Source organism: Stigmatopora nigra, chromosome 4, assembly GCF_051989575.1.
Source record: "Stigmatopora nigra isolate UIUO_SnigA chromosome 4, RoL_Snig_1.1, whole genome shotgun sequence".
Taxonomy (NCBI): Eukaryota; Metazoa; Chordata; class Actinopteri; order Syngnathiformes; family Syngnathidae; genus Stigmatopora; species Stigmatopora nigra.
This window is the reverse complement of record NC_135511.1, coordinates 10,679,017-10,704,415: the sequence shown is the minus strand read 5'-3', so window position 1 is coordinate 10,704,415 and position 25,399 is coordinate 10,679,017. Positions and strand designations below refer to the sequence as shown.

Sequence of the window (25,399 nt, the reverse complement as noted above, 5' to 3'; positions counted from 1 at the left end):
TTGTAATTTTTTTAAAAACTCAGGCCTCAATCTTTTAATTTGCAACCTCACATGTACAAAATGATCAATTTATCTGAGTATTGATTTTATTAGATATTTATTAACTGCATAAATGATGAAAACTGCGCTGGATAGTTCCAACACATTCGTACCTGTTGATACACACTTCTGTCAAAGGATATCATGGCCCAAATTGACATTTTATGATTTATCAGAACTTCCAGTTGATGAGGGATTGAATTGATTGTAGTCATCAGGAATAGTATCTGCAGGGGGAAAAAGGGTGGACATTGCTTTATGTAAGACAGCATACATCCTTATATGACAGACTAAGCCAATAATAGTCACCATTGCATCTGTACTTAAGATTGGACCAGATGATGTTTTCCTGAGAGAAGCAGAAGACGCCAAGTCTTCCTCCTCTCATGCTGGTGTCAAGTGTCAGGCCTGTGTCGGCGACCAGGTCCGAGCCCTCGAAGAACCGAGCCCTAGAAGGTGAATAGTTAGTCGTGCCTTGATTGTGAATGAATGTAATGACGTGTATTTACCTAATGTAACCAACTTGTGGTCTATGCTGGAGAAACCAACGATAGGACACTTTGTCCTTCCATCCTACGTTCCTGGGATCTTTCCAGAGAAGACGAACTTGCTGCGCAGTGTCTCCGGTGTGCCACAGGGAGTTCCTCAGATACTCTCCAGGCCCAGTTTTGGATTTCACTGCCTATTTGGGGACAGACATACAAGAAGTGAGCAAAGATGAACTTAAAAAAAAATCGAACGAGACAGCGAGCGCGTACCTTTAGTTGTATTCCGGGCTCGGCAACGGCTCGGAAAGGTGCAGCTTGCCAATAGGTCTGCTCGGTCTGTTTCCACATAACCACATAGAAGGACGAAGAGTCCTGGTAACCGAAAATGAAGCCAGCGTAGTCGTCATCTGTTACGGTGTTGACGTGGAAGGTTCCTTCAAAGTCCACACCGTTGAATGCCGTGTAGCCTGCACAGGAAGGGATGGCATTTAGTAAAATAGCATTTCATTGAAAGAGAGAAAAAAGAGAGAAAAACAACAATACACACCTACAGCTAGCCCAGGGTCAGAGTTCATGGTCTGGACTATCTCCATCCCCTATAAATAATCAGAATCATTATATTCTTAGTTCTCAAAACCTTATGAGACTCTTTGTTGGGGTGGACTTTTTCTGTCATAGCAAGAGCAATTAAATTTAACTATGATGCGAAACCCTGTGGGGAAAAAAGATACTAAAATGTCAACTTTGCACAGAAAGAAAGTCATAGTTAAACTTACTGATTACCTTAATATGTATTATCAAATTTTATTTATGGAAAGATGTTTGTATTCCCTAAAAAGAAACCTAAAATCTTAAAAAGGAATTTTGAACATTTCTTTCTCTAATACACTTTAAGAAAAGAAACAACTTCATGATTGCACCATTTTTAGAGAAAGCATATCATAGTATCATCACCATTTTTAATTTTAAAGGTGTCCCAAACTTTTTTTCCCCTGAAAAATCCCAAAATCATGATTAAATAATGCATTGATGTCTATGTAATTTCTACAAGGTGAAGAAGTGATACTGCATGCTCACCTGGTTGAGAACCACCCAATTGGGATCGATCTGCGAGTCCCCTTCTGGATCCAGAACCACGGTTTGATAAGCTCTAAAATCCGTCAAGGTGATTTCAGCATTCTCTGGACAGTGGTCGACAATGTCGATGACATTGTCTTTGTCAAAGTCTCCTTTACATGCATCCCCCACTTTGTCATCTGGAACACAAACACATTTTTTCGGTCCAAAAAACGCCCATTTCCCACTAAACCATACCACAAAATTATAACGTAATCACTATCTGTATCTTTTTGGTCCGGGTTGGGGACCAGTCTACAGTTGTCCTCATCATCTTTGACACCATCATTGTCGTCATCGTCATCACATTCGTCTCCCTGCCAATGATGTTGTACTTTTAGAAGAAGGTCATGCAACCACCACAGGGGATTATTATCACCATGCCATCCTTGTCTGTGTCCAACTGAGAAGAGTTAATAACATTGGGACAGTTGTCTTTTGTGTTCTGATGTCCATCTCCATCACTACAAAAGAGGAGGAAGTTCACATCAGGTCATGATTGGCAATTTGAAAAGTGGAAACAGGCTGAAAAAATGTGGGAGGAAAGTAGAAACAAATACAATAATAGATGTCAATGGTATGCTGAAAGCAAACAATGTATTTTACAAAACACCCAAATTTAAGTTTCTTTCGGAAAATGTTTAGACCCTAATTACAGTAAAATGACTGTAAAAAGTGGATCTGTGAGTGCCTACGTGTCTATGTTGTCATCACAAGTATCTCCAACAAGGTCATCATCAGAATCTGACTGCGGATGCCAAAAATAAAAAGCATTGGTCAAGTTTGATAAAGGAAAACATTTTAGGGGGAGGTTCCATATATTTGTTCGGTTAATTACCTGGTTAGGGTTGGCCATATCAGGACAGCTGTCACAGGCATCTCCCACACCGTCATTGTCTTTGTCTTTCTGATCCGGGTTAATCACACGAAGACAATTGTCCTCATTATTCTTTAAATCTGGGAGAAAAACATTTGGTTGAAAAGTGTGTAAAAGAGTGGAACGAAACCAAAAGACTTTGAGGCAGTGCAGAACTTGACATTAACAAATAGACGGCCAAATAGCCTTGTGTTTTTAAGACAAAGATCAAATAGTTTCCAGGGGCTGTCAACGTTTGGCAGACGCCTGCATGGAACATTTTCGGGGCAGACGCGACCAAGCATGAAAACTGACCTCAGATGTACTGATTAGGAAAAAGGAGGTGGGCCATAATTTGGATTTAGATAATTTGCCACAACACAATGGGAGCAAAGGTACACACAAGGAGTAAAAGTCTCCAGTGGAAAAAAAGAGCATTTGAAGAAGAATTCAGAGGAAAGCTTGTGAAAATTCCTGTAATTACACTGAAAACAATTCACACTGTTTTCAGCCAAACTAGTGAGGTCTTATATGAAAATAAAAAGAGGGGTTTAGTTAAAAAGACCAAGAACAGAACAAGAGGATGTTGAACAAATAAAGCTTCGCTATGTAAGCCTCAAGTGAACATTTTTTTAAAAATGTCATTTTATGAAATAAAAGTCCAGTTTCTCACCCATCTTTTACTTTGACTTCAGCCACTCCATGACATTTACAAAAATGACGCCCTGCAATTACAGCCTCTTATACAGAACATAAGATGGAAAATTGACTGGAGAGTGCTTGTAAACAAACAAAAAAGTTTTCAAGCGCTTGCCCACCCATCAAGTGAGAAATTACACAGCTAAATGAATACTATACTGCATGACACCGAGTGTTGCGCACAACAAGACGACTGAAACTGCAATAGGAATGACCTCAAACCAGACCTTAATGAGACCGAATTAAGATGACTTTTGGGAATAAAGACTAAGACTGACTCTTTCAGGCGTCTGGGATGGGAAAAAGACCTCAAAAAATGCCTCAAATGTACAACCTCATTTTGCAAAAACGTGTCTGACACTGAACCATTCTGACGTAATAGTGTTTGTAATAGTCTTTCACATAATGTTGCCATAACACCTGAGTTTTCTTGCCATAAATTGACAACCAGGCCAGGAGAAGAACTATTATTACATGTAAACTGTGGGGAAAAAACTCAACAAACTTTAAACGTTTGCTTGATAAACACAAACTTACTATCTCCGTCCATGTCGTCATCACATTCATCTCCCAGCCCATCTCTGTCTGTGTCTCTTTGGGCTTGATTTTCCACATTTCTGCAGTTGTCACAGGCGTCGCCATGGTGATCCTTGTCACTGTTCTTTTGGTCCACATTAGGAATCAACCAGCAGTTGTCCTGCAATGTTCAAACACCCTGTTACATTATTACCTTAAAAAATGGGGGTTTATATTGAAATATTTTTGTGTAGAAATGTATTAGTTACATCTAGGTTACTGATGCCATCGCTGTCAGCATCCTCATCACAGGCGTCGCCCACCCCATCTTTATCAGCATCTTCTTGGCCAGAATTTGGGACAAAGACACAGTTGTCCTAGAAAAAAATACATTGAAAGAAACATTATTATAACTTTTTAAAGCTATGATGGGTAACGGATAGGTACACACATATATTCTTCACCTTATTGCAGTTGTTTTCTAGACAGTTAAGAGGCTCATCTGGATATCCATCAATATCGATGTCCTTTCCACACTTGTAGCCATTTCCAGCCCAACCAACACCACACTAACATGTACATACAAAAGCAGGGATGCTTTTATCTTCTCAAGGTGAAAGTTTTGCAAGTACAATTCAATCTGAAAGTCTGGAGAATTTGTCTGATCTCACCGCACAGCTAATACTGCCGTCTCTTTGCACAACACACTCGCCGTTGGCATCGCATGGATTGGGCTGACCATTGGGACAGAATCTGGTACCTTGACAGCCGCTAACCTGGTCACCCGTGAAACCATTTTCACATTCTCCACAGCGAAAGGAGCCCTGGAGAATATAGAGCACGGTCACCAGACATTTTGGAGCCCTTAAGATCTTGAACTGGTTTTATTTGACTCTGCTTACGTTAGTGTTGATGCAGTGGGAGTTGGCGGTGCAACCTCCGAGTTGAGGTGGGTTCAGGCACTCATCGATATCCTCACACATCTTAAACACCCATGCAAAGAAAATGTGTCTATATTTTTTCTGCCAAATTCTGATTCAAATTAAATTCTAAAGAATACTGATGCAGTACTGTATATAATAATGGCGTTTCATAAGTCATAGTTTTCCATTTTCAACAGTCTTGTAGATGTGCAGTAGCCTTTGACCATGCAGTGTTTAATCAATAAATATGCAGGTAAACTAAAGGTACTAGACCACTCTACTCAAGTACAGTAGCATGAATTTTTAATTCATTACATAGATGCATAGCGATACCTGCTTGTTGGATTGAGCATAGAAAATTCCAACTCCATTCAATTCTGGTCCATCATATCCCTTTGGACATTTGCCACACCGAAATCCAGGTGCAGTATTCTCACATTTTACACCAGGATAACATGGATTGAACTGGCACTAAATATATAGAAAGAAGTAAAAAATGAGTGTCTCTTTGGCAATTTGAAGATACTTTAGTACCTCGTCTATGTCATCACATTGAATCCCATCCCCTGTATATCCATCAGGACAGGGAGCACACTGGTACCCTCCCGTTGATGAGGGAATACACATGTCCTGTTGGAAACACGTTCCAGGTGGACAGGAAGGAGGTATTTCATACGGGCGCGGGTTTGGAGGTTCTTCTGGGTTGGTTGGACCTCCACCAAGACCAGCTGACGATATAAAGACAGAATTTTTTTAGTTGCTTTGACTTCATGAATTTCCCTTACTATACATTATCTAAGTGTAAATGAAAAGAAAAGGCCTTCCAGAAACGGTTTGTTGCAAATAATGATACAAAATCCACTGGAAGGAAATAGTTATGAATTCCATGTCACCTACAACAAGGGAGACACTCTGTGATGGTGTTCTTCAGAAGGTTGGTCTCTTTTATCTTGGAAAAAAAGTTTAAATTATTAATTTAAAAAAGGAAAATTATGACAATCTATTTAATAGATACAACAACAGAAAGATTAGGAATCAGTTACCTGCTGATTAAGCATGTCCTTGAGTTCTCCCAGCATGCTCTTTAATTCCTGCATTGTGGTCTGCTCCTCCGTGCTTCTGCTTGCCTGGAAACCTAAGAATATGTTACAAAGATGGATTATGATTCTCTTGGTGGATGTTTATGGACATTTTGGAAAGTCATTAAAAGTCTGGCGGTTGTGTGTTTCACTACAACTGTTATTGAAGCATTTATTGTATGTATTGTATATTTAATAGTCATTTGTCATTTTAAAAAAAATGTTTGTGTGGTATTGTGCTCTCACTCAGCAGCTGAATAGGTTGACTCTGATCCAGCCTGCAGTCCTGCAGCGTGGCTACATTTTCGATGGTGTCGTCAAGCACCAGTTTCATATCGCTGACCCCACCCTTCATCACAGATGAAAGACAAAACCAGATCAAGTGCCCCCCGAATGTTATTTTTCATTTACCGTACCCGCAGGGTCCTAAGTGCCACTGTATGTGGACTGCGTGGGATAGACCCAAAAGCAGCTGGCACATCATCCACTGTGTGAGCCAGCCTGCAGTCCACGTAGATGTTGAGGCGAGGGGGCCCTCTTTGCAGACCGCTAACATGAAGCATCACATGATGGTCATTGCCGTCGGCCAGGGAACCATGATTGAAGCTGGTCGTAGTGTGTCTGCTGTCAGTCCTCTGGTATCGCAAAGTGACTGGAGTGCATCAAAGTGCTGGATATTAGATCGGCACATGCGGTATTTTCTGGACTAAAAATCGCACTTTTTTGCAAATTTTGGCCGCCCCTGCCACTGGTATACAACTGTCCCTCTTATATATATATATTTTTTTTTTAGCCTGTTGTTGCCTATTTTATTATTGTTACTTTGATATATGTTTCTTCTTGGTTTCTGATAAAAAATAGAAAATGGCCCTCGCAAAAAAAAATATATTTATACTACAGTGAAGTGTTGTTTCCCCTATTCATTGTGTATTATTTGGCTGGTGCGATTTCTACTCCGAAAAATACAATACTTGAGCAATCATCTCTCACCTTTGCTCAATTTGGCCTGAACATTGAGTTCCAGGTACTTGCTGTTGTCTGAAGGGTTAATGACACTGTAAAGAGATGTAGGAGACTTGTTTTGAAGTTTGAAGGTGGACAGCAAAAAGGCTTCGTCCCGTCCTTTATTCTTCAAGTTTCCTTGGAGCAAGTCTGGCAGGCAATCCGGTGACACCAGGAGGTCATACACTAATAGAAAAAAGGTCAAAATTTAGTTAAAATTTACAAAAGCAGAACCTCTTTGGACTGATATATGTATTCCATATCGGGGATGTTGATCAACTTCAGATTGGTTGGGCAAGCTCAAAGTTTCAGATTTGAGGTCAAATTTGCACAATCAAGACATTTTTTTCTCCCTCATGAAAAGTACTAAGAGTAATATTTGGCATTCTGCTGTGCATTACTTTGCTAAGTATCTTTATGAAGTGTGGCAGGCTGTCAAAGTGTATGCTTGTGTCCTGCGTGAACATGTGAGAAGGCCTGCTGTCTTTTATAGAGTGGGGGGACAGGACAGGAGTTGCCGAAAGGAATCGAAGCAGCGGCATACTCTTTCCACTGGAACTGGTCCACTTGTTTCACATTTGTGTGCATGTGGTCATTTGCGCAACTCAAGAAAAACATGAGGTGACGGGAAAATGATGTGGAAAAAATGGAGTGTTGTTTCCAGGCAAATCAGATTTTTGCATACGTGCCATTTCAGATGCCAGGTAGAGAGAGAGAGAGAGAGAGAGAGAGAGAGAGAGAGCTGCTTTTCCAATCAAGACCAATGTAATGGCACTACCTTTTGTCTCTCTGTGTGCCCTGTGGCTGACTGGCGTCCAGTCTAGAGTGTAGTCTGTTTTTTGGCCAAAGTCAGGATTTGCGGTATGGAAGATGAATGAATACATTCCTCCGATTATGCTAATGTGTGTCAGATTGCTACCATAAGTGGGGTTCCAAAGTAGTTTTAAAAAAATATTACAAATAATTTATAAATCCCGTATTTGCGGGACATTCTCGGTAATTTGTAACTCTAAATGCACAATGATTACAATAATTCTCCCCATAGATTAGATCACAGACATTTTTTAAAATTGCAACACCAGTAGTATTGTATGTTTAGTCGTATCACTGTATATTAGAGTGCCATATGCACCAAACTGAGCAGTTTGAAATGTAACCAAGCACAATCCCACAATAAATGTTTTCAAATGTAGAATGGCAGTTGAAATAGCCTGCACTCACCGATCCCTTGAGCTGTACCAGTGATGAACAGCTGATGCAGTACCAGAGACAGCGCCAAGACACCAGGCCACACACTCATTGTCTCCTGTCAGAAGATGAGCTGCTCTTGGATCTGAAAAGTTTCAGTCGCTTATGATGGAGAAAGCCGAGCACCCAGATGTTGAGGCGAAATCTCAACAGGGGTGAGGTGGCTATTTGGCTACAGGCGCAGCTTTAAAAGCAGAGGGGCGTGAGTTCCCTCCCTCAAGTCGCAAACGAATTGGCTTACATTGCTTAATAAAAAAATAAAAACAACTAATGAGGAATAGATCAATCAGAAAGTGAATGGTGCAATTAATGTGAAATTCAAATTGTATGTTTAATATGCATAGTTTTCTCAACAATTTTCTGGGGTTACGTGGATTTCTTCAGTACTCTGGCTTTCTCCCACATTTTAAAAACATGCAGCAAAGGCTGGTTGAACACTCTAAAATGCCCCTAGATGTGAATGGTTGTCTCATTATGCCCTACGATTGGCCGGCCACTGATTCATACAGGGTGGCCCCCATTTGATGCCTGTAGTTAGCTGGGATAGGCTCCAGCACCCCCCGTGACCCTTGTGAGGATAAGCGATTCAGAAGATGAATGCATGGATACTGAACGCGTAGACATGATGACGTCAGAGCCGCCCCGCCCTCCTCTGAGCAAGCATGGCGGCTGCCATGGAGCTACGATGCTGGGGAGGCGATTGGGATCTGCCGTCCGTCCACATCGAGTCGCTCATCGTACTGGTAACCTTCACGTTTGTTTGCATGAACAAGTGCGCTCTGCTTGTCACTTTTGCTGGGGTCACAAGAAGTTTTCTTTCGCTGTCTCCTCTTCGGTTAGCTTCCATGCTAACCCGGTCGGTTCACTGCGCCTGTTACCTGTCCGTGCATACATCACAATACACGTTACTGGCTGGACACGCCCTCAAAATATGTACGCGAATTGGGCATGTTAATATTCGCGAATGTTTACTTTTTCTAGGCTCCGTAGTTCTTTGTCAGTCATTGCGAACTAAAAGTGTACCTTCAAGGTCAGTGTGGAGCAAAATGCCTTAGAATACTCCCACAATCAGATTTAGATTGCATAATCTAATATATTTTGTTTAATCTGGATCTGATACAAAATATACAGGTCAAAATATATTGATAATTATGTTGCAAAAAAAATCTTATTTTATTATCATTTTTAACTAACTATTTAAAAAATTAAACGTATTTTTATCTATTTGAATTATGTTGTTTCTATTTTTTTCTCCCTTTTTGAGGCATATGCCAAGTTTTCCGGGGCCAAAGTAACCATTTCTACCATAGACTGGACATGGAAAACTCTGACAGGTTGGCAAAAGTATAATTTTGTGTGCATTCACCCTTGTAAAAGTACTCATATATTGAGTAAAGGTCCTTTTTGTTGTTATTTTCTTCTAAATGAAAAACACAGCAACAGTCCCAGAGCTGGTTTGCGGCGACACCTCTGTGAAAGAGCCCTCACAGATTCTCAATTTCCTGAGAAAGCAGGTATTATAAGTGTTTCTTTTTTGTATGTGCCAGGCGTTGCACTCGCCTTTAATTAGAATTGGATTAATTCAAATTCTTTCCAGAGGTTTAATGCAGACTATGAGCTGAGCGCCCGTCAAGGAGCTGACACCATGGCATATATTGCGCTTCTTGAGGAGAAACTACAACCCGCACTGGTGAGGGGACCCCACCTCAAACTAACTTCTGATAAATGTTTAAAGTGTCATGACTGATTCTTTATCTTTCACGTCACAGTTGCACACTTTCTGGTTGGATGCAGAAAACTACGCCAATCTGACACGGCCTTGGTTTGCCTCCCGTTCTCCCTTCCCCCTTAACTTCCTCGTGCCCAGTCGTCACGCCAACATGGCTCGCTCCCGCATTCTGCTAACCAAAGGAGATGCACCGCTCTGCAGAATTACAGAGGTGGAAGGCAAGGTAAACACTTTCTTATAAATGTAAAACTCTATTCATCATCTTTTGTGACCGTTTATTGTTTTTACTGTTTCAGCTGTACAGTGATGCCAAGGAGTGCCTCAATCTCCTCTCCTATAGACTTGGAGCAGCAAACTACTTTTTCGGCAACTTGTACGTTGAAATGGCCTCACTCACAGATAAGATTCAAAATAGTTATTTCATAGCAACTCCTTAATATGGCACCAAATCAAGTAGTATTATTCTCTCATATAGTCAGTTTTATAGCTTTTCTCTAAGGAATCACAGAAGTGCCAACATTTTTAAAATATAAATAAATAAAAGGAAATTTATGAAAATATAAAGGTATATTTCATAATTGATAAACACTGGGTTATAGTCTAGAAATTATGATACATTTCCCCGAGCCATCAATAGATTTGATGACCTATTAAAAATACTGATTAAAGTGATTGCGATTTAGTTCACTAACTCTGAAGGGAGTTTTTATGCAACATAATAGTAGAAAACATTGTCATTTTCAAGGAAAGCAGCTTGTGTACACATCTGTATTTGTGATTTTAGGCCCACAAGCCTAGACGCTTTTGTGTTTGGGTTTGTGGCGCCGCTCCACAAGGCCCAGCTCCCTAACAGCCCTCTGAAGAGCCACCTCAGACAGCTGGAGAACCTCACACACTTCTGTGACAACATCCTGGCAGACTACTTCAGCTCTGCCCATATTTGTAAGCAATGTTCATTCCCAGAAAATGTCTGTTTTGAACATCTAAACACACATGCAGCATACAATTTTCTCTTTCATTTGCTTCATGCTTGATGGCTTTTTTAGGGATTATAAATGCCTGTCCTAATCTACTAACCCTTGTCTAGCGCTGTCCTTTTTCCATGGGTGTCCTTGTTTTTCCTAGGTCTTCCCCCATCTGTTCAGGAAACAATGGATGCCAACCTCCAGAAACTAACTCAGCTTGTAAACAAAGAGTCCAACTTGATAGAAAAGGTGCTTCTGCTTTTCTCTTCTTTTCTTTGCAAGGTTGGCAATTATCAACACTTTGTGACGCACATTGGTCAAAACATTAGGTGGACTTGAACAACCTGTGAATTTCCAGTAGATGAGTAGTGCCATAAAAATCTGAATGTGGTCTTTAACTTATCACGTCTTTCCTCACAGATGGATGACAACCTTCGCAACAGCCCTCAGCACAAACCTCATCGCCCAGAGTCCAATTCCAACGTACTCAAAGGAAAAGGTTCAACACCTCCCTAACCTGTGATTTCTTACCAGTGTTCCCTCCCGCCTTATGAACAGAATGAAGACCGCTTGTACTGTAGATGACTGAGCGTCATCAACGTGAACCATGATGTAACTAACCGCATCTATAAAAATGAAAGGCAAAATTTTAAGGTAATGATGATGGCTTTCATATACGTCAGTTGGAACGAGAAGAAAGTATGGCTTAAGGTTTAAAAAAAAAAAAAAAAAAGAAAAAGAAAAAAAAAGACTGCCCAAATGGTGGTGGTTAATGATGGAATGGAATTATTAAGTGAACACAGAACATTCAAATGGAAAGCAAAAAGAAAATGAACCGTCCTGCAAAGAAAGTAAATGGTGCTGCTTTAACACTTTATTTTTACAGAAAGGAACTGGAGATTATTTTATTAATGTTATTTACTATATTTGATAACTCCCATTGCAACGTGGCTTTAGTCCATGTGTTGGCAAAGCATGGCCTTTGCTCCTTTAATCCGGCCCCAAAAACATTTACCTATCTATCATTTTCGATACTGTATTCTTCAGAGTTGCAGCCTTTAAATTAGCTTATTTACAATATTAGAGACACAAATGTTTGCCCACCCTTGCTTTAAAAATTAGACTATGGTCCATCATGCATTAATGTCCGTGAACCTGACTAAAATTCCCTTAGATTTTTTTTCACGCTTATATATTGTAAATATTATCATAAAAGTATATGCTAAATGGAGTGAGACATGGCCACTTAAATGCTTGGCACATTGTGTGAATGAAATGGCCTTAAATATAGAATTATTAATTAAATGGGTATTTGGAATGGGTGCTGCTGCTGCTGTTTCCTGAATAACCTTTGTCGTGTATCTCGTCATAACCTAAAACGTGTGTTATTTTGTTATACATTATACGTGTTCTTTGCTTTTAAACTAACTCCCAATAGTTATAAGGTCCATAAACAATGTTTTGTTCTGGGCAATGACCAAACAAACTCCTGCCTGAAAACTCCCAAAGTCAGTACAGACTTGTTTTGGGGAATATTGTATTTAATATGCTTGTTTGTGTGCCTTTATTGCTTCTTTACTTTTGAATTTTCATTTGTGCTACTAAATGTTATCCGTGGCTGATGCACTTTGAATGAAAGCTAAAAAGTCTTTAAAAGACAAATCAATAAAACAAAAAGTGTTCATTTGCAGATGCAAATGCAGTTTATTTTGTATAAGCATTTTATTCATTTATTATTATATTCAGTTAAAGTTATATAAAATCTACACAAATGTCTATTAACAATAATAATAATACCATTATAAATTAGGCCTGACATCCACCTGCATAATTTCTTTGATTAATGTTGGAAATATTTATATTTTGGCATACATGATTCAATGTGCAGTTAATGTGGGCAACATGTCTTTTTGAGGTCTATCTTTTTTCCTGTAAATTAAAACAACTCAAGCCGATGCAGTTTGTCTGTCTGCTCTTTGGCTACTTTACATCGGCTTGCCTTGTTTTTCAGATTATTTGATAGTCTGTTTACTTGTTTGCAGCATAGAACATTCTTTGTTTGGACTTGGCCTTTCACTGCGGAAAAGAATTAGACTTAATTGAGAGAAAATAATGCCAGGCCAACATCAGATAGTGTCCCAGTTATGTTGCTATGAGGGAGAGATTCCTCCTGAGTCATTTAGGGAGTGTATGAAGAAAACACTTAACAAAACTGAAAAACATCATCTTTTTTTGTCTAATTAAAATTCAATGTTTGAATTGTTAATGGTCAAATTTGAGCTATCAGTCGTGTTGACTGATACTACAGTTATTGAGTGGTTTGGTACTGTGTGTAGGTACTGAGGCCACCTACTGATGAAACTTAGTAATGTGGATGAATCACAACATTCTAAGTGAACAAATACAAAAACAATCATATTTATTCATCTAAACACGTTTCCACTAAAAACAAACACAAATCAGTTACAAAAATGTTCATATAAAACAGGTGTATTCACAATGAGAAACAAAGTGCTGAAGTATCATTTATTGATTATACTTTAGGCTGATAAATAGGCTTTAATTTATTCATTTTGTAACATTTAGTTTGTTATGGTTTAAACAGATTTACAAAATTGACTTGTTTCTAAAATGAATAGCAAATACTTTGTCTCTTTTTATATCTTAAAGATGTGTTATTAATATGTAAGATATTTACACTTTTTTAAAATATTGTTAAAATAAGGATTAAATCCACAGTATGTTGTATTGAATATACAGTGTTTTGACTTGACCATGTAGTTGTATACAACAGTGAGCTTTCATAGACTACTAGTATGCTTAAAGTCGATAACTTCCTAACCTGAACTCCAATGACAACTGGTGCATGTTTGGGGCCTAGCAACCTCGGGCAAACTCTGGTATGTCGGGCACCAACCTGACCTCCAATCGACCGGGCACGTCCAGGGCCAGAACAGGGTGACATGGTCCGGTGATGCCGTGCCTAAAAGACCCCAACGACTGACCCGTTTGGGCATTATAGAAGCACAGACGACCTAACTGGAAGTCCAAAAGTGTCCCAACCCGTTCAGGTGAGTCTACCACAAAGACGTTCAACTGAGTGGCACCGTGGATCATTTGATACCTGCAACTAAAGAAGAAACATTTTAGACAACTCCAGCAGAGAAACGAGTGTGAAATTCAACGTACCCAGATGGTGAAGGGGTGCACTGTAAACACAATGAAAGCTTGTTTTCACCCAGTGAGCATTTTCTTTGAGTTGAGAGCGGTGCAACTCCAAGCCTGTATGCTGGACATTCTGACACGGTTGTCTCCCAGTAGTGGTGGCCTCTTGCTGGTAATAACTCACCTAAAATGGATGGGGGCCTAAAAAGTGCAAATTGATGGCAATCATTTGGTTAAAAATTGAAAAATTAGGTATTGTATCCCCTTTTTACTTTTTACACGAACATAGAATAACCTGAATATGCTTGCGAATTTAAAGTTTTGAACTATCTTTTTAAATTTTGTGTTACGCTTTGCCCATTGAAATGAATAGATACTCACTGGTTTTCTGTGGGTGATACTTGTTCATAAGAATTTTCTGATAATGAAACAATGGTTTGGTCTTCTGACAGCTCCAGAGCAGGATGAGCTGAAGCTTTTAACAGGTGAAATCTTGTTCCTGAAAAGCATTCACATTAAAAAAAATGCCAAACACTCTTCAAACACCTCATCAGCTGGACTGTATCAGTCAGGGATTTTAGTGTGTATGGATCTCTTTTCGAACCTTTAGTTGAAATAAGTGCCGCTTCACTTTGTTCACTGACTCCAGCTTCATTCACAGCTTTGATGTAAAACAGATAATTCTCATTGGGTTGCAGCAAAACTCCATATTCACAGCTTTTTATTCCTGCAATCGATCTAGAGGAATTAAAAAGAAATAGTTAGTTGTGCAAAAATATTAGGCATCCAAAACTTTGTTATTTGTCATTTTAATCAAATGACCATAAACAGCTCCACACGTGACATCTCGATGCTGGCCTGAGAATTGAATTTGGAAAATAAGGTCATAAACCCAACATGGCCCACCTTAGCCCATCTCCTTCCAACTCATACTGGCGACAGTACTCCAAGATAAAACTCTGTCCGGGATCTTGTTTTGCCGGACTCCATCTGAGCTCGGCCGAGTCCCAGGTGACGGTGCAGCGTTCGGTATCAATGACTGGAACTGACGGCGCTGAAAAAGTCATTGTTGTGTTAAGCGTATGAGTTCGACCAGACTTTACTGGTCAAGGTGTGCGCTGACCTGTGGTGAAGACACGCCTCTCGCTTGGAAGTGAGCAGCCTGTGTAGTTGACAGCCATGACCCACACCTTATAAGACTTATCTGGCTCCAGATCCTCCAGAATACAGTAACTTTCCTTTACAGTCACACGGTACTCGCCTGACACAGCTGGGGGAGAAAAAAAATCCAATTTAATTATAACCGCATCTTATAGATACCCTTAAATAATACTGTACACTGTACATTGAACTGTACAATGTCTGTGAGCATTATATCGTCACACAGCATCCTACATAAGTCTATAGTACCGTATGACTGCATATATACTGTCAACAGTATTCTACCTCCTTGTGGCTCTTCCATGCAATAGACCTGGAAACAGTCAATGACATCTCCGGGGTTGACCCTCCAGTAAACGGTGACACTCGTGCTGGTGGCTGATCCCGCCTCCTGGGGCTCCAGTGTGGGCTTCTGAGGGGCTGTGGCACAGATAAGTAAACATTAATCACCTGCGACTTGGCCCTGTACTCTCAACGCATGCATCTGAACACCTGAAATTCCCTTTCGTTGAGCCAGCTGCGGGTTGGAGGAGTTGCCTTTGGCGTAATCCTCAAACACTAGCAATCCCTGGGGGCCCAGTTCCAGGGACATTGTTGACTCCAGAGCTGCCTGAAGACTGGCCGCACAACAATTGGTTGTTGAATTTGAAATTAACATGATCTACCCTACATCTGTACATACAGTATATTTTAACTATGAAAAAAATGGAAACATCTCTCAAGTCCCCTCATTTCATAACGCCTTTTCAAAGAGACGGTAAAACTTAAAATTACTTTTCAGAAGGCAAATTCACTTTTTTTTCTGCACATTTTGAAATGAACTTGTTAAATATATGTGCAAGACTTTTTTTTTATTCACTGAGATTTAGCCAATAATCTACGCAGTAGGGAAACATTATGATCTAATTGAGTGTAACACGTAATGATACCTTGCATGAATGTCGTCCAAAGTCTATAAAGGAAAAACACATTAAATGACAGTCAGCACAGACTTGATTCAAAGACAAGGAGAGTATTAGTATATACAGTATTAAATGGCACTGATAGTAACTTATAGTTGGAAGCCTCACCCGAGCTTCCGTGTCAGCCTCTCTGGCTGTCGTCTCCAGGGTGGCCTTGGCCGAGTCAATGCTCTCCTGGAAGGCGACAATCTGGTCGTAGAGCTGCTCCAGTTTGGCCTTCTTTTCCTCTTCCATGTTTACAGACATGTCGTTATACTGCTGCATCACCAAAGCCATCATCTCATCATTCTGCGCCTGCATGGCCGCCTCGCTTTCCACGCACTGGTGCTGAATGACAGAAGAGTGCAGATGTATCACAAAAAATGTCAGGAGGAGCAAATTAATTATTCTCACTGATTTATAAGGGTGACATTATGGTAGAAATATCCTAACGCAAATCTGTCTAATAAGATCAAGTTATAAGAATTGGATGTTGTGTTTTTGACATTGTTCTTTTGAAAAACCCACCCCAAAAATATTTTCACGTGTTTTAAAATCAGTCAAAACCCCATATTTGATAGATCATCTTTTAAAACCTTGAATGGTTTTTATTTTGATTGATCTGTTTGAGGCAGAAAACAATAAATATTATATAATGTAGGTATACTGTACCTCCACACAGTGGTAGGCCAACTCGAGCTCAGACACAAGGTCCTCAATGTTCTCAGTCCTCGCTTGGAGTTCTGAAATCCAGTCACTCAGTTGCTCCTGTTACAGGTCAGACATCCACCATTTAGCAAACTTTCATTCAGTTTGGACTTCTTTTCAACAATTATCTGAGGAAAGCTTTATTGTTCTTCTTCAATAATGGGTAGGTGTCATTTCATTTAGTTTGGAATAGCTTTGAAGTGTAGTGACCACTGTGCCTAAAATGTTTAGCAAGTTTCAAATGAACAAGTACCACATGCATACATTTGAATAATCCCATACCTTAACGTTCTCAAAAGCTTTGTATACAGCAGTCACCTCGTGACCATCATGGTTGCCAGAATCACAGTCATCCGTCGAGAGCAAAGACTGACAAGTAAGACAGAACCAATCCAGACCCTGTAGCTCATCAGCCAGTTTGGCCTGAATCTGCTCCTCAGCATCAATGATGTCATAATCAGCTTCAATTAGTTCTTCGTTCTTGAAGTCATCTTTCTCTTCTTCAACCCCCTGAATCGACACATGCTCTGCTTCCTGCACATCTCCCCATCCTCCAAGTTCTGCTAGTTCGCTGCTGTCCAGTCTAGTTATAATCTCATAATCACTTGTCAAATCTGGAATATCTTCGGGTATCTCGTCTTTTTCTTTCTTTCCCCCTTCAGACTCTATGTAAGTAACTGTCTCCAGGTCCACGTCTATTTCTGTTGCAACTTCTTTATTTTCATCCATGTCTGTAGCATGTGATTGCAGGTTCTCCTCTTGGTGCATGGATGAATCTTCTTGTGGGACAAAGCTCATCTGAGGAGAAAAGATATCCTCATCTTTCTCCCTCATGGTTTCCAATTCATCTGTCCCTGCATTTTCTACTGAAGGTGCAGGTGAAGGTGTTTTTGTAGATTTTTCAGACTTTCTAATTGGTTCTTCCAGCTTAGGCAACTGTATTGTATCCATAGTGTGGCAATCAGGTGTACTGATTTGTTCATATTCTACGTTTGGATCAGGAAGAGTAACTCTGTCACATTTGGTTATCCTATCTGAGCTTGGACTCATGTTTATGTCCACCTCCAAAGCTTGACCTTTTGGGACAAGGAGAATCAAGTCACCATCCCTTTCAGTCTTCAAAGTATCAGCCTTGCTGTCTTTTGAAGATGTGTGGTACGTAAGGGCATTCTTTTCTGGTGTTGTCTTACTCCATTCTGATTTTCGCTCTTCTATTTTGGTCATAACCTCCAACTCATTGTCAGGTGCAAAACAAACACACTCTTTTAGCTCAACATTCTGTGTCAAAATATCCGGTTGTGTTTCCGTTTGAGGAATACTTGTTATTTCCTGAAGATCAATTTGGAGATTAGTCTGGGTCACATCAGCTGTTGTTTCAGTTACCTTCAAAGCTGCATGCACCATGGGTTCATACTCAGTATGGTCCTCAAGTGCAGGTTCATTGGGATTGAGCTCAATTTTCTTATATTCCTCTACTACCAATGAGTCCGCCCATTTTATGTCAGTTTTTTCTGCCGGAATCTCCTCCAGGATGTCCACATCAATAGCGATCGCCGTCTCATAGGTGCTGCCCACTGTGTCGTCCCTCTGTAGAACCTCAATAACATTAGGTTGAATCTCAAGTTTCTGTTTCTGCACTACCGCTTTCTGAGACTTCTCTTGTGTTTTACTTTGATTTTCATCTTTAACGTGTTCCTTTGTTGTCTCCGCTGTTACAATCTTAGAGTCTAAAGGTATGTTAATGGCTCTCTCGGGAATTTGATATGTTGCCTCTACGTCTTCTTTCTTTTGACTATCTTCATGAATGAAATCTCTATTAACAAGGAGTTCTTGACTATCCTCACAGTAATGTAATTCTTTGTCTTCAATTTCTAGACCTTGCTCTTTTGACTTTGATATAACTGAATCTTTTACTAATCTATGGTCTACAGCTTGTTTTGGATCCTCTGCTTTGTCATAGTCTTCTTCTTCTGCCACAGCTCTTGTCAGACATCCAGTCATTTGAAACTCACTCTGGGACCACATCATCCTCCTGTCTCGTTGATCTTCCACCACATCCAATGGAATGTCCACTGTGGGTGTATCATCTTTCAAAATGAACTTTTCCAGGTATCCTTCTGCTTCCTCTGAATCCAAAAAACATTTCTTAAAAGATTTCTCAGATGCCACGCTCCCTACCTCTGAGTATTCCTCCTCATCGCTCTTTCTCTTCTCACTTACGGCATTTTCATAAAGGTCTGAGTACATGAAAGACATGGCGGTGGGTTCTTCCAACAGAATGGGATCAATTATCTTAGGGGGTCCAGGGGAGATAAAAATAGGCGTGAGTGTGGTTTCTTCATTTCCAAACAACACCGAGCCGCTCTCCTTCGTGGATCTCTGACTGTCTCTTCTCACCCTTGAATCTTTTACTTCCTCGTCCATTTTGGGCTGCATTGTCTTTGAGGGAGCGCCTCCTCCATAGAAGACCTCATCCAGGTGTTCGCCAACTATCTCTTCTTCTGTCACCATGACAAATGAGTCCTCCGGCTCTGATGGCTTGCATTTGTCTACCTTTGACTCCACAGCACATTCTATCATGGGTTCTTCCCCTTTCTCTTTAAGTTCTGGACTTTTTTGTCCAGGAGCCACCTCATCCACCAGGGTAAATTTCTCAAAGTAATCAATGTCTTTGGAGTCATCTTGTAGTATGGGTGAGTGTTTCAGCTCAGTGTCCACCAGAGTCTGGGTGTCTTCATTTGAGGGCTGTGGATTGATCACAAAAAGGAGAGTGATTCAAAGTTTTGCCACAAGTAAACAAAAGTAAATTACATTCATAAGACTCAATAAATACCTCAACAGATTCGAGTATTTGCACCTGTTGAGAAGGGGTATTGTTCTGGGTGGTTTCTTTGAGGTGGGTTCGAGACCTGATCTTGGGAGTCTCATTCAAGTAAGTCAAGTTGTCCTTAATTTCTGTGGTCTCCTCTTCATCAACTGTGGGAAGTTTAGATGGAACTTTGATGTTAAGAATCTCATAGCCCTCTGAAATCAAACTAAATAACTGCTGATCTTTGTTTTTTATCTCTTCCAAATCTCTATCTGTTCCGGTCTGTGGCTCTTTGACATTGGGAAGTGACACTTCTGCCATCTCGGGTCTCTCCTCTCCCAGAGCAGAGGCTGATCTTAATCTGGTCAGTCTGTTCCTCGATCTGCTGCTCCTTCCTGACCTTGTCCTCCTGCGAAGTACTTTGTCCTCATCAAAGATGATGGTGATTTTCCCAGCAGGTCCAGACCCTTCTGTGTTGCAAGCTTCCGTGATGGAGCTGGTCTCAGAGGCCCAAGGAGTGGAGCAGCGACTAGAAGCCGTCTCCCACACGATACCACTGTCCTCGCTCTGGACTGTTACCATGGAGAATGAAGGATCCACCATTAAGCACTGAAGTCTGGGCTTCACAGAATGGTCCTGGACAACCTCCCTTAGACTAAAAAGGAAGAGAGAAGCAAATTTATCTCCAAACGCTATTACAGACACCATAACAACTGAGTGGCAATAATAAAAAAATAAGGATAAAACAAAAGCTGCATTGACTTTAAATATCTATGGCAGAATAAGGCTGTAATCAGTGCCTAAATGTATCAGATCATAACAGTAGCGGCAGACATTTTAGGACTTAAATAACATAGCCCTGCTTCATGTCACTTGTGCCATTCGAAACCTGAATTTTAACACTGAGGAAATAGTAAAAATTAAATAAATAACAGTGTGAAATAGGTTTTGTATGTTAAGTACCTGTTTTGAAGTTCTTCCACCTCATCCTCATCGTCCTGGCTGATGACATCGGAAGCCTCACCCTGGAACTCTGTGAGCTTGGTTAACTCGAAATCCAAATTCTCACATTCTTCCATCTTTCCTCTACTTAAGGGTATCTTTTATATTGTGTTCTTGGTGTTTTTGGCCGTTCTTGAGTCCAGGACCGTCAGTCTATTCCATTTGTGTCATTCTAAACTGGGTGGGGTCTGTTTGACTCAGCTGACTCAGAAATAGACTGACAGGGGAACGAAGAGGGGGTTTTCTATAGCGTATATAGGGGAGTGGGGGGTGTTCAATCTGATTGGGTTTTAGCTCTGGCAAATTTTACAATGCCTACATTTCATTCCACTTAATTGCTAAAAAATATTACTAGCAATGTGGGTAAACAGACATGATGTGGACATCAATCTGCACTAAGGAATAGTAGCTGGAGTCGTGTAACTTTAAGATCAAAATCCCAAAGTTAAATATAGGCCCTGTGCTGAAACAGTACTCCCTCATCTCCCCTACTGTTGTTGGCAATGCTTAATAGGGCGACTCACATGCACTTTTTAATTTGACTCTTAAATGTTTGAGACCCTCGCAAAAAACAAACTGGCTTATTTCAATTATTTTCTTTTGTGTTGCTTAAAACATCTGTAGATGTGAAGAGAACAGAATAGTAGACAATTGATCAGCTTTGAAAGGGCTTCAAATACCTCCTTTCACACCATCCATGCAATATAGAGCACTTATTGAACTCAATAATTTGGTGCCTAAGACCATTTGTATTATTGCTATCAGAGGAAAAGTGCAGGCAATCTTATATTTGATCGGCAAAAATTTGTCTTATTTTCTTGCAATGTAAATCACTCTGTATTACCTTGCCATACAAATACATTTACCTTTCCTTATATTTTTGTTTTCTCTACTATTACTCATTATGATAATGAAACTTTTTTTAAATGTAGTATTATACAATTGATTCCCATTATTAATGTGATGCATATATGAGAAAAGTGTTGTTTTTATTTTTTGTTCCTTTTGTCAAACAATATCCAGAAAACTTGACATATACAAAAGGAACCTATAATTTTTAAAGCACAATAGTAAAAAAAGCAAGGCTGTTGGTAACATCAACAGAGAATGCAAATGTATCAGAAACAAGATGTTTCGTCATTAATGATCTTTGCAAGAGGAAGAATGGCGTTTAGGTCCAACGAATTGTTCAGTGCCATCCAAGACTGCAAAAAATGACATGATAAAAGCTTAGAAAACGGGAACAATTTTTTTAGGAAGTGAATTATTTACTATTGCATACCATTGAAAACTGTGTCTTAATTGCATCAAATTTGTCTCGCCTGTGAACCGCCCGTGCAACATTGTTCCTCTCAAATGGTTCTGTAAGGATATACAGAAAAAAAGTCTCCAGATTTGTTTTTTCTGATTATAAAATATGCATTTCATAAAAAGAATTCTTAACAAAACACCAAATTGTAGACCGTCAAATATCAACTTTCTGTGATGACACTTTCTGTCAGAAATGCTTGGTAGTGGTCTATTTGACAATATGCTTACCTTCTATGCATATGAATTTGTCCCTCCACTGTGGATGTTCCTTAGGCAATGCTTTGCCAGTTCGTACAGAAATCACACTCTTCTCCCAGCTGGGACAAGATGGGACAAGAATACGTAATAAGCAGGGATACACAAACAGAGGTGACGGACAAGCACTGGCGACGTCATGCGTTATTTTCAACACCTGAATTCCTTTGCGTAATATCTGAAAAAACCCAGAAGCAGCAATCCCAGGGATGAGCCGTTGTCGGAGCGGAAGCGGGGGATGCGTTTGGCTCTCTCAGGGATGACCTCAATGGCCAGATTGGGATCAAAACACTCCTAAAAATCAATTTGAGTTTCTTTTTTAATGCTTTTATAATTAAAAACACAAAACAATTGTCTTCTTTTAACCTAAAGCACCAGTTTCATCATTAAATGATACACCAGTTTTTCAGTTATACAAAGAACTCATGTTTTTTTCCCCCCAGCTTAGCTAACCAAACCAATTTGCCCTAAAAAAAAAGTGTGGTGACTTACCGGAAAGTCCAACTGTAGCGAACGAACAACTGGTTTGTCACGAGCTGTCAGGAGTATAAAAAAATAAAGATCATATTTTCTAAAATGAGAATTAAAATAGGCGGACTGTCGCATGGGTACTGACTCTGGAGGTAGTGTAGGACCATCAGGGTTAGTGCGTAGCTGCTTAAGGTTCCTTGACTTGCATCGTTGATTTTATGGTGACTTGCCCACTTCTTAATAACAATTATGAGGGGCCGTATCCTGGGTTCAACTTGACATACAGTCGTTCAGATGAATTTAGCCTTCCTCTAACTGTTCAAAATAACTAAACTGACAGAAAATTTACCATAAGCATAACTCCTTAGAAGAAATGTGTTACGGATTCCCACTGTGTTGTTGACGTTCAAGTCAAATATCAGTTGGCTAAAAGGAGAATTCTGTGTATTAGTCAACCTTGGATTTAAGAACCATGTGAAACATCCTTCACCAGCTTTCACTGACGGCCATACAAGTCCAATACAGTTGCACTGGGAAGGCTGACAGCGACGAATCGCTGCTTAAGCTCCCAGTACAAATGGATTGGCAAATCTATCGCCGCCAATGGTAGCCGATGTCAATGGTGAGTACTGATTCTATCTCACCAGTTTTTCCACTTGAACCTGAGGATTGGCACTTTGGCTCTGATTAGAAGGATCTTGTCCACAGCATCTAAAAGACAAATAAGAGAAATAAATGAAAATATTAGTAGAGTTTTGCAGTGTTTGCACATTATTAACAGTACAAAATAATAAAAGAGTAAAAGCATAATATTTATAATATCTGGATAACATACTAGCTAACCTTAAAGGCTTGCATTCTGGAGAAAATTTAGATTAAAAAAAAAAAAAGTAACTGAAATTCAGCACTCCATTTCTCCCAGCTTTTGCCCATGTTTACGAGCAATCAATAAGCAAAAGAAACTGGAGGAAAATCTTGAATAACGACAAAGAGCGCAAAAAATGATTGAGTTTTGTACTCACGCATTGAATATATAATCTTTTTCAGGTCAGTGAGTACAGCAATTGAATTCTTTTGATTCTGAAACATGAGGCAATGTGCGAATATGAGAACAAATCTCGATAGCAAAGGCGGACGGTGAAAAGTAGTCAAAAGATATTTACACTTTCGTGGAGGACGTAACACAAATCGGCATCACTGCTCCGGCTGCCTAATCCATTCATGGAGGATCCCGTCAAATACAGACACCCCACTGTGAGAACAGCAAAGCAATGATGAAAAAAAAGTACACCGACTGAGAGTGCTTCATACGCACCTTTGGAGACCCAGCCGTTTTCTTGCAGCAGCCTAGTGCACACCTCTTTGTGAGTTAAATCAGGAGTCTGCTGCTTGCACAACTCAAATAGATGGAACACCTGCTTGCTTGCCTGAGGGCACAAAAATACATCAACAATATGAAAAAAAAATGCTCTGCAATAAAGTAGTGCTTCTTATCATACTACCTTGCCATCGGAATAAGGGTTGATGTCCATTAAATTGAGCGAACTCTCAGGAGAGTGGTTATGGTCATGTGAGCAGGGAAGAGGGTAATTGAAATCAAGAATGGATGATCTGGGCTTGTCCGCCATTACTCGGTCAAGGATAGAAAAATGAAGAGCACAGTAATGTTGTTGCAAAGGCGGGTGGTTTGAGTAGTCAGAACGTTGCCGCTTTGCAACCGGAGCAAAGTGGTCCTCGTGTTTTCTCCTGTGAAAATACAAGTGAGCTTTTAAAATGCAAATAAATACCTGTGTCAACAATTCTCTTTTAGACAAAAAGACATACTTGCGACCATCGTTCATATTCCCATGAAGTGGAGGAGGGAGCGGGTTTGGGTTCCTCCCACTAGTAGGAAAGATGCAGAAATGAAAAGGAACGTCAACATGTTCCTACACACATGTTAGCTTTTTGGCTGCCATTGACGTCACCAGATGTCCAATCCAGCAATACCAGTTTAAATGAACTGAATGTGTATTCTTGTCAATGGCAGGAAAAGAGTAGATATATGTTACAGGAAGCAGGTCATTTGTCTACAGGGGTGAGACCAAATATTATGTTGTGATTGACAATAACTGTGTAACAACATTTGGGAAGGATCAGATGTTTTTTTTCCCCTCCAGCCCATTTTTATAAGCATCTCCATTGCTCCAATATGGAAAATAATTTGTAAAATTACATTCCCAAAAAGTTTAGAATTATGTTTACCAAATAATTTAATGCTGTGTACCACACTCACTTAAAGTAGCCAATGAATAAGAATAACTGTGATTCAGAGAGAATTGTTTGTATTTTGTTTAATTGAAAACTCAGCATCCTGATGTTCAACATCAATGCAAGGTCGTAAATCATGGCTAGAACAGTGTCAGTGACCGGAAGCCCATGTTTAGTATTTCAAAAACAATAGTTATACTCAGTCATTCTCACCGATCGCTTGGTCCATGTCGATGGAAATGGGGATTCATGAAAGATGCTGCTTGATTCCGTGAGTTCATTTCGAAAACCGATCGTCCACTCGTCTATGTGCCGTAAGAACACGTGGAGCGCAGTCTCTGTGTCAGTGATGAAAGGGAAAAGAAGAACAATTAGCAAAAGATGAAACATTAAATATTAGACAACTAAGTGTTGACTGAGGTGTGAGAGGAAAACCACAATCATAAAGTAACTCGGGCTAGTTCTTCTGGCTAGTGAAATCAACATTAATAAATAGAATGACAGCGGTGCCTTAATCGAATCACGCGAGTAATATTACAAAAATAAATCGTTCGCTTCATCACATGATTTATATAAAAAAGTACACGTTTTTGAAACCTACCATTTCCCAATGTAGACTACACGAAGGTATTTTCTTCCTGGTCACGTGACTGCGTCATCATGACG

At 39.9% G+C, this 25,399-nt stretch overlaps 4 protein-coding genes across 6 annotated transcripts; 1 reads left to right on the top strand and 3 right to left on the bottom strand.

Annotated features, from left to right (window-relative positions):
• Nucleotides 1-64: 64 nt before the first annotated feature.
• LOC144195209 (thrombospondin-4-B-like) lies at nucleotides 65-8,134 on the bottom strand. Of its 2 annotated transcripts, XM_077714671.1 has the most exons (23): nucleotides 7,940-8,134; nucleotides 6,707-6,904; nucleotides 6,133-6,368; nucleotides 5,963-6,065; nucleotides 5,681-5,772; nucleotides 5,535-5,586; nucleotides 5,172-5,365; nucleotides 4,971-5,108; nucleotides 4,617-4,697; nucleotides 4,386-4,538; nucleotides 4,179-4,283; nucleotides 3,984-4,091; nucleotides 3,736-3,895; nucleotides 2,482-2,600; nucleotides 2,339-2,391; nucleotides 2,023-2,107; nucleotides 1,864-1,960; nucleotides 1,605-1,783; nucleotides 1,075-1,123; nucleotides 798-994; nucleotides 549-721; nucleotides 349-488; nucleotides 65-266 (listed from the first exon to the last, which is right to left on the bottom strand). In XM_077714671.1, exons 1-23 carry the CDS (start codon nucleotides 8,016-8,018, stop codon nucleotides 202-204), a joined length of 2,856 nt encoding a protein of 951 aa, XP_077570797.1. In that variant the 5' UTR covers nucleotides 8,019-8,134; the 3' UTR covers nucleotides 65-201. The 2 variants fall into 2 exon arrangements, with proteins under 2 accessions (XP_077570797.1, XP_077570795.1); XM_077714669.1 differs by having other exon boundaries at nucleotides 2,339-2,600.
• A 324-nt stretch (nucleotides 8,135-8,458) lies between these two features.
• On the top strand, nucleotides 8,459-12,350 carry LOC144195210 (metaxin-3-like). 2 transcript variants are annotated; one of them, XM_077714672.1, is made up of 9 exons: nucleotides 8,460-8,709; nucleotides 9,231-9,300; nucleotides 9,404-9,480; nucleotides 9,564-9,656; nucleotides 9,736-9,918; nucleotides 9,992-10,068; nucleotides 10,480-10,637; nucleotides 10,821-10,909; nucleotides 11,081-12,350. In XM_077714672.1, the coding sequence occupies exons 1-9, from the start codon at nucleotides 8,629-8,631 to the stop codon at nucleotides 11,174-11,176; spliced, it is 924 nt and encodes a 307-aa protein (XP_077570798.1). In that variant the 5' UTR covers nucleotides 8,460-8,628; the 3' UTR covers nucleotides 11,177-12,350. The 2 variants fall into 2 exon arrangements, with proteins under 2 accessions (XP_077570799.1, XP_077570798.1); XM_077714673.1 differs by lacking the exon at nucleotides 10,821-10,909 and having other exon boundaries at nucleotides 8,459-8,709.
• An 873-nt stretch (nucleotides 12,351-13,223) lies between these two features.
• LOC144195190 (uncharacterized) lies at nucleotides 13,224-20,534 on the bottom strand. The gene is made up of 13 exons (XM_077714641.1): nucleotides 20,408-20,534; nucleotides 19,469-20,099; nucleotides 16,918-19,380; nucleotides 16,600-16,695; nucleotides 16,057-16,275; nucleotides 15,479-15,647; nucleotides 15,272-15,406; nucleotides 14,949-15,095; nucleotides 14,732-14,879; nucleotides 14,430-14,563; nucleotides 14,207-14,324; nucleotides 13,850-14,026; nucleotides 13,224-13,790 (listed from the first exon to the last, which is right to left on the bottom strand). The coding sequence occupies exons 1-13, from the start codon at nucleotides 20,521-20,523 to the stop codon at nucleotides 13,538-13,540; spliced, it is 4,806 nt and encodes a 1,601-aa protein (XP_077570767.1). The 5' UTR covers nucleotides 20,524-20,534; the 3' UTR covers nucleotides 13,224-13,537.
• An 882-nt stretch (nucleotides 20,535-21,416) lies between these two features.
• LOC144195463 (poly(A) RNA polymerase GLD2-like) lies at nucleotides 21,417-25,399 on the bottom strand. The gene is made up of 15 exons (XM_077715123.1): nucleotides 25,335-25,399; nucleotides 24,947-25,071; nucleotides 24,308-24,367; nucleotides 23,986-24,229; nucleotides 23,799-23,910; nucleotides 23,647-23,735; nucleotides 23,506-23,563; nucleotides 23,128-23,194; nucleotides 22,833-22,909; nucleotides 22,629-22,757; nucleotides 22,505-22,548; nucleotides 22,170-22,306; nucleotides 21,986-22,074; nucleotides 21,729-21,808; nucleotides 21,417-21,651 (listed from the first exon to the last, which is right to left on the bottom strand). Exons 2-15 carry the CDS (start codon nucleotides 25,012-25,014, stop codon nucleotides 21,565-21,567), a joined length of 1,341 nt encoding a protein of 446 aa, XP_077571249.1. The 5' UTR covers nucleotides 25,015-25,071; nucleotides 25,335-25,399; the 3' UTR covers nucleotides 21,417-21,564.

Coding starts and splice junctions, on each gene's coding strand:
- LOC144195210 (XM_077714672.1), top strand. CDS start 8,629: ATGGCGGCTGCCATGGAGCTACGATGCTGGGGAGGCGATTGGGATCTG. Junction 9,657..9,735: donor AGAAACTACAACCCGCACTG/GTGAGGGGACCC, acceptor TTCACGTCACAG/TTGCACACTTTCTGGTTGGA. Junction 9,919..9,991: donor TTACAGAGGTGGAAGGCAAG/GTAAACACTTTC, acceptor TTACTGTTTCAG/CTGTACAGTGATGCCAAGGA.
- LOC144195190 (XM_077714641.1), bottom strand. CDS start 20,523: ATGGAAGAATGTGAGAATTTGGATTTCGAGTTAACCAAGCTCACAGAG. Junction 14,880..14,948: donor GAGGCGTGTCTTCACCACAG/GTCAGCGCACAC, acceptor TGACTTTTTCAG/CGCCGTCAGTTCCAGTCATT. Junction 14,325..14,429: donor GGCACTTATTTCAACTAAAG/GTTCGAAAAGAG, acceptor AATGCTTTTCAG/GAACAAGATTTCACCTGTTA.
- LOC144195463 (XM_077715123.1), bottom strand. CDS start 25,014: ATGAACTCACGGAATCAAGCAGCATCTTTCATGAATCCCCATTTCCAT. Junction 24,230..24,307: donor AATATGAACGATGGTCGCAA/GTATGTCTTTTT, acceptor GTATTTTCACAG/GAGAAAACACGAGGACCACT. Junction 23,195..23,505: donor AAAGATTATATATTCAATGC/GTGAGTACAAAA, acceptor TTTGTCTTTTAG/ATGCTGTGGACAAGATCCTT.
- LOC144195209 (XM_077714669.1), bottom strand. CDS start 8,018: ATGAGTGTGTGGCCTGGTGTCTTGGCGCTGTCTCTGGTACTGCATCAG. Junction 1,124..1,604: donor ATTGGGTGGTTCTCAACCAG/GTGAGCATGCAG, acceptor GATTATTTATAG/GGGATGGAGATAGTCCAGAC. Junction 489..548: donor CCACAAGTTGGTTACATTAG/GTAAATACACGT, acceptor TTCACCTTCTAG/GGCTCGGTTCTTCGAGGGCT.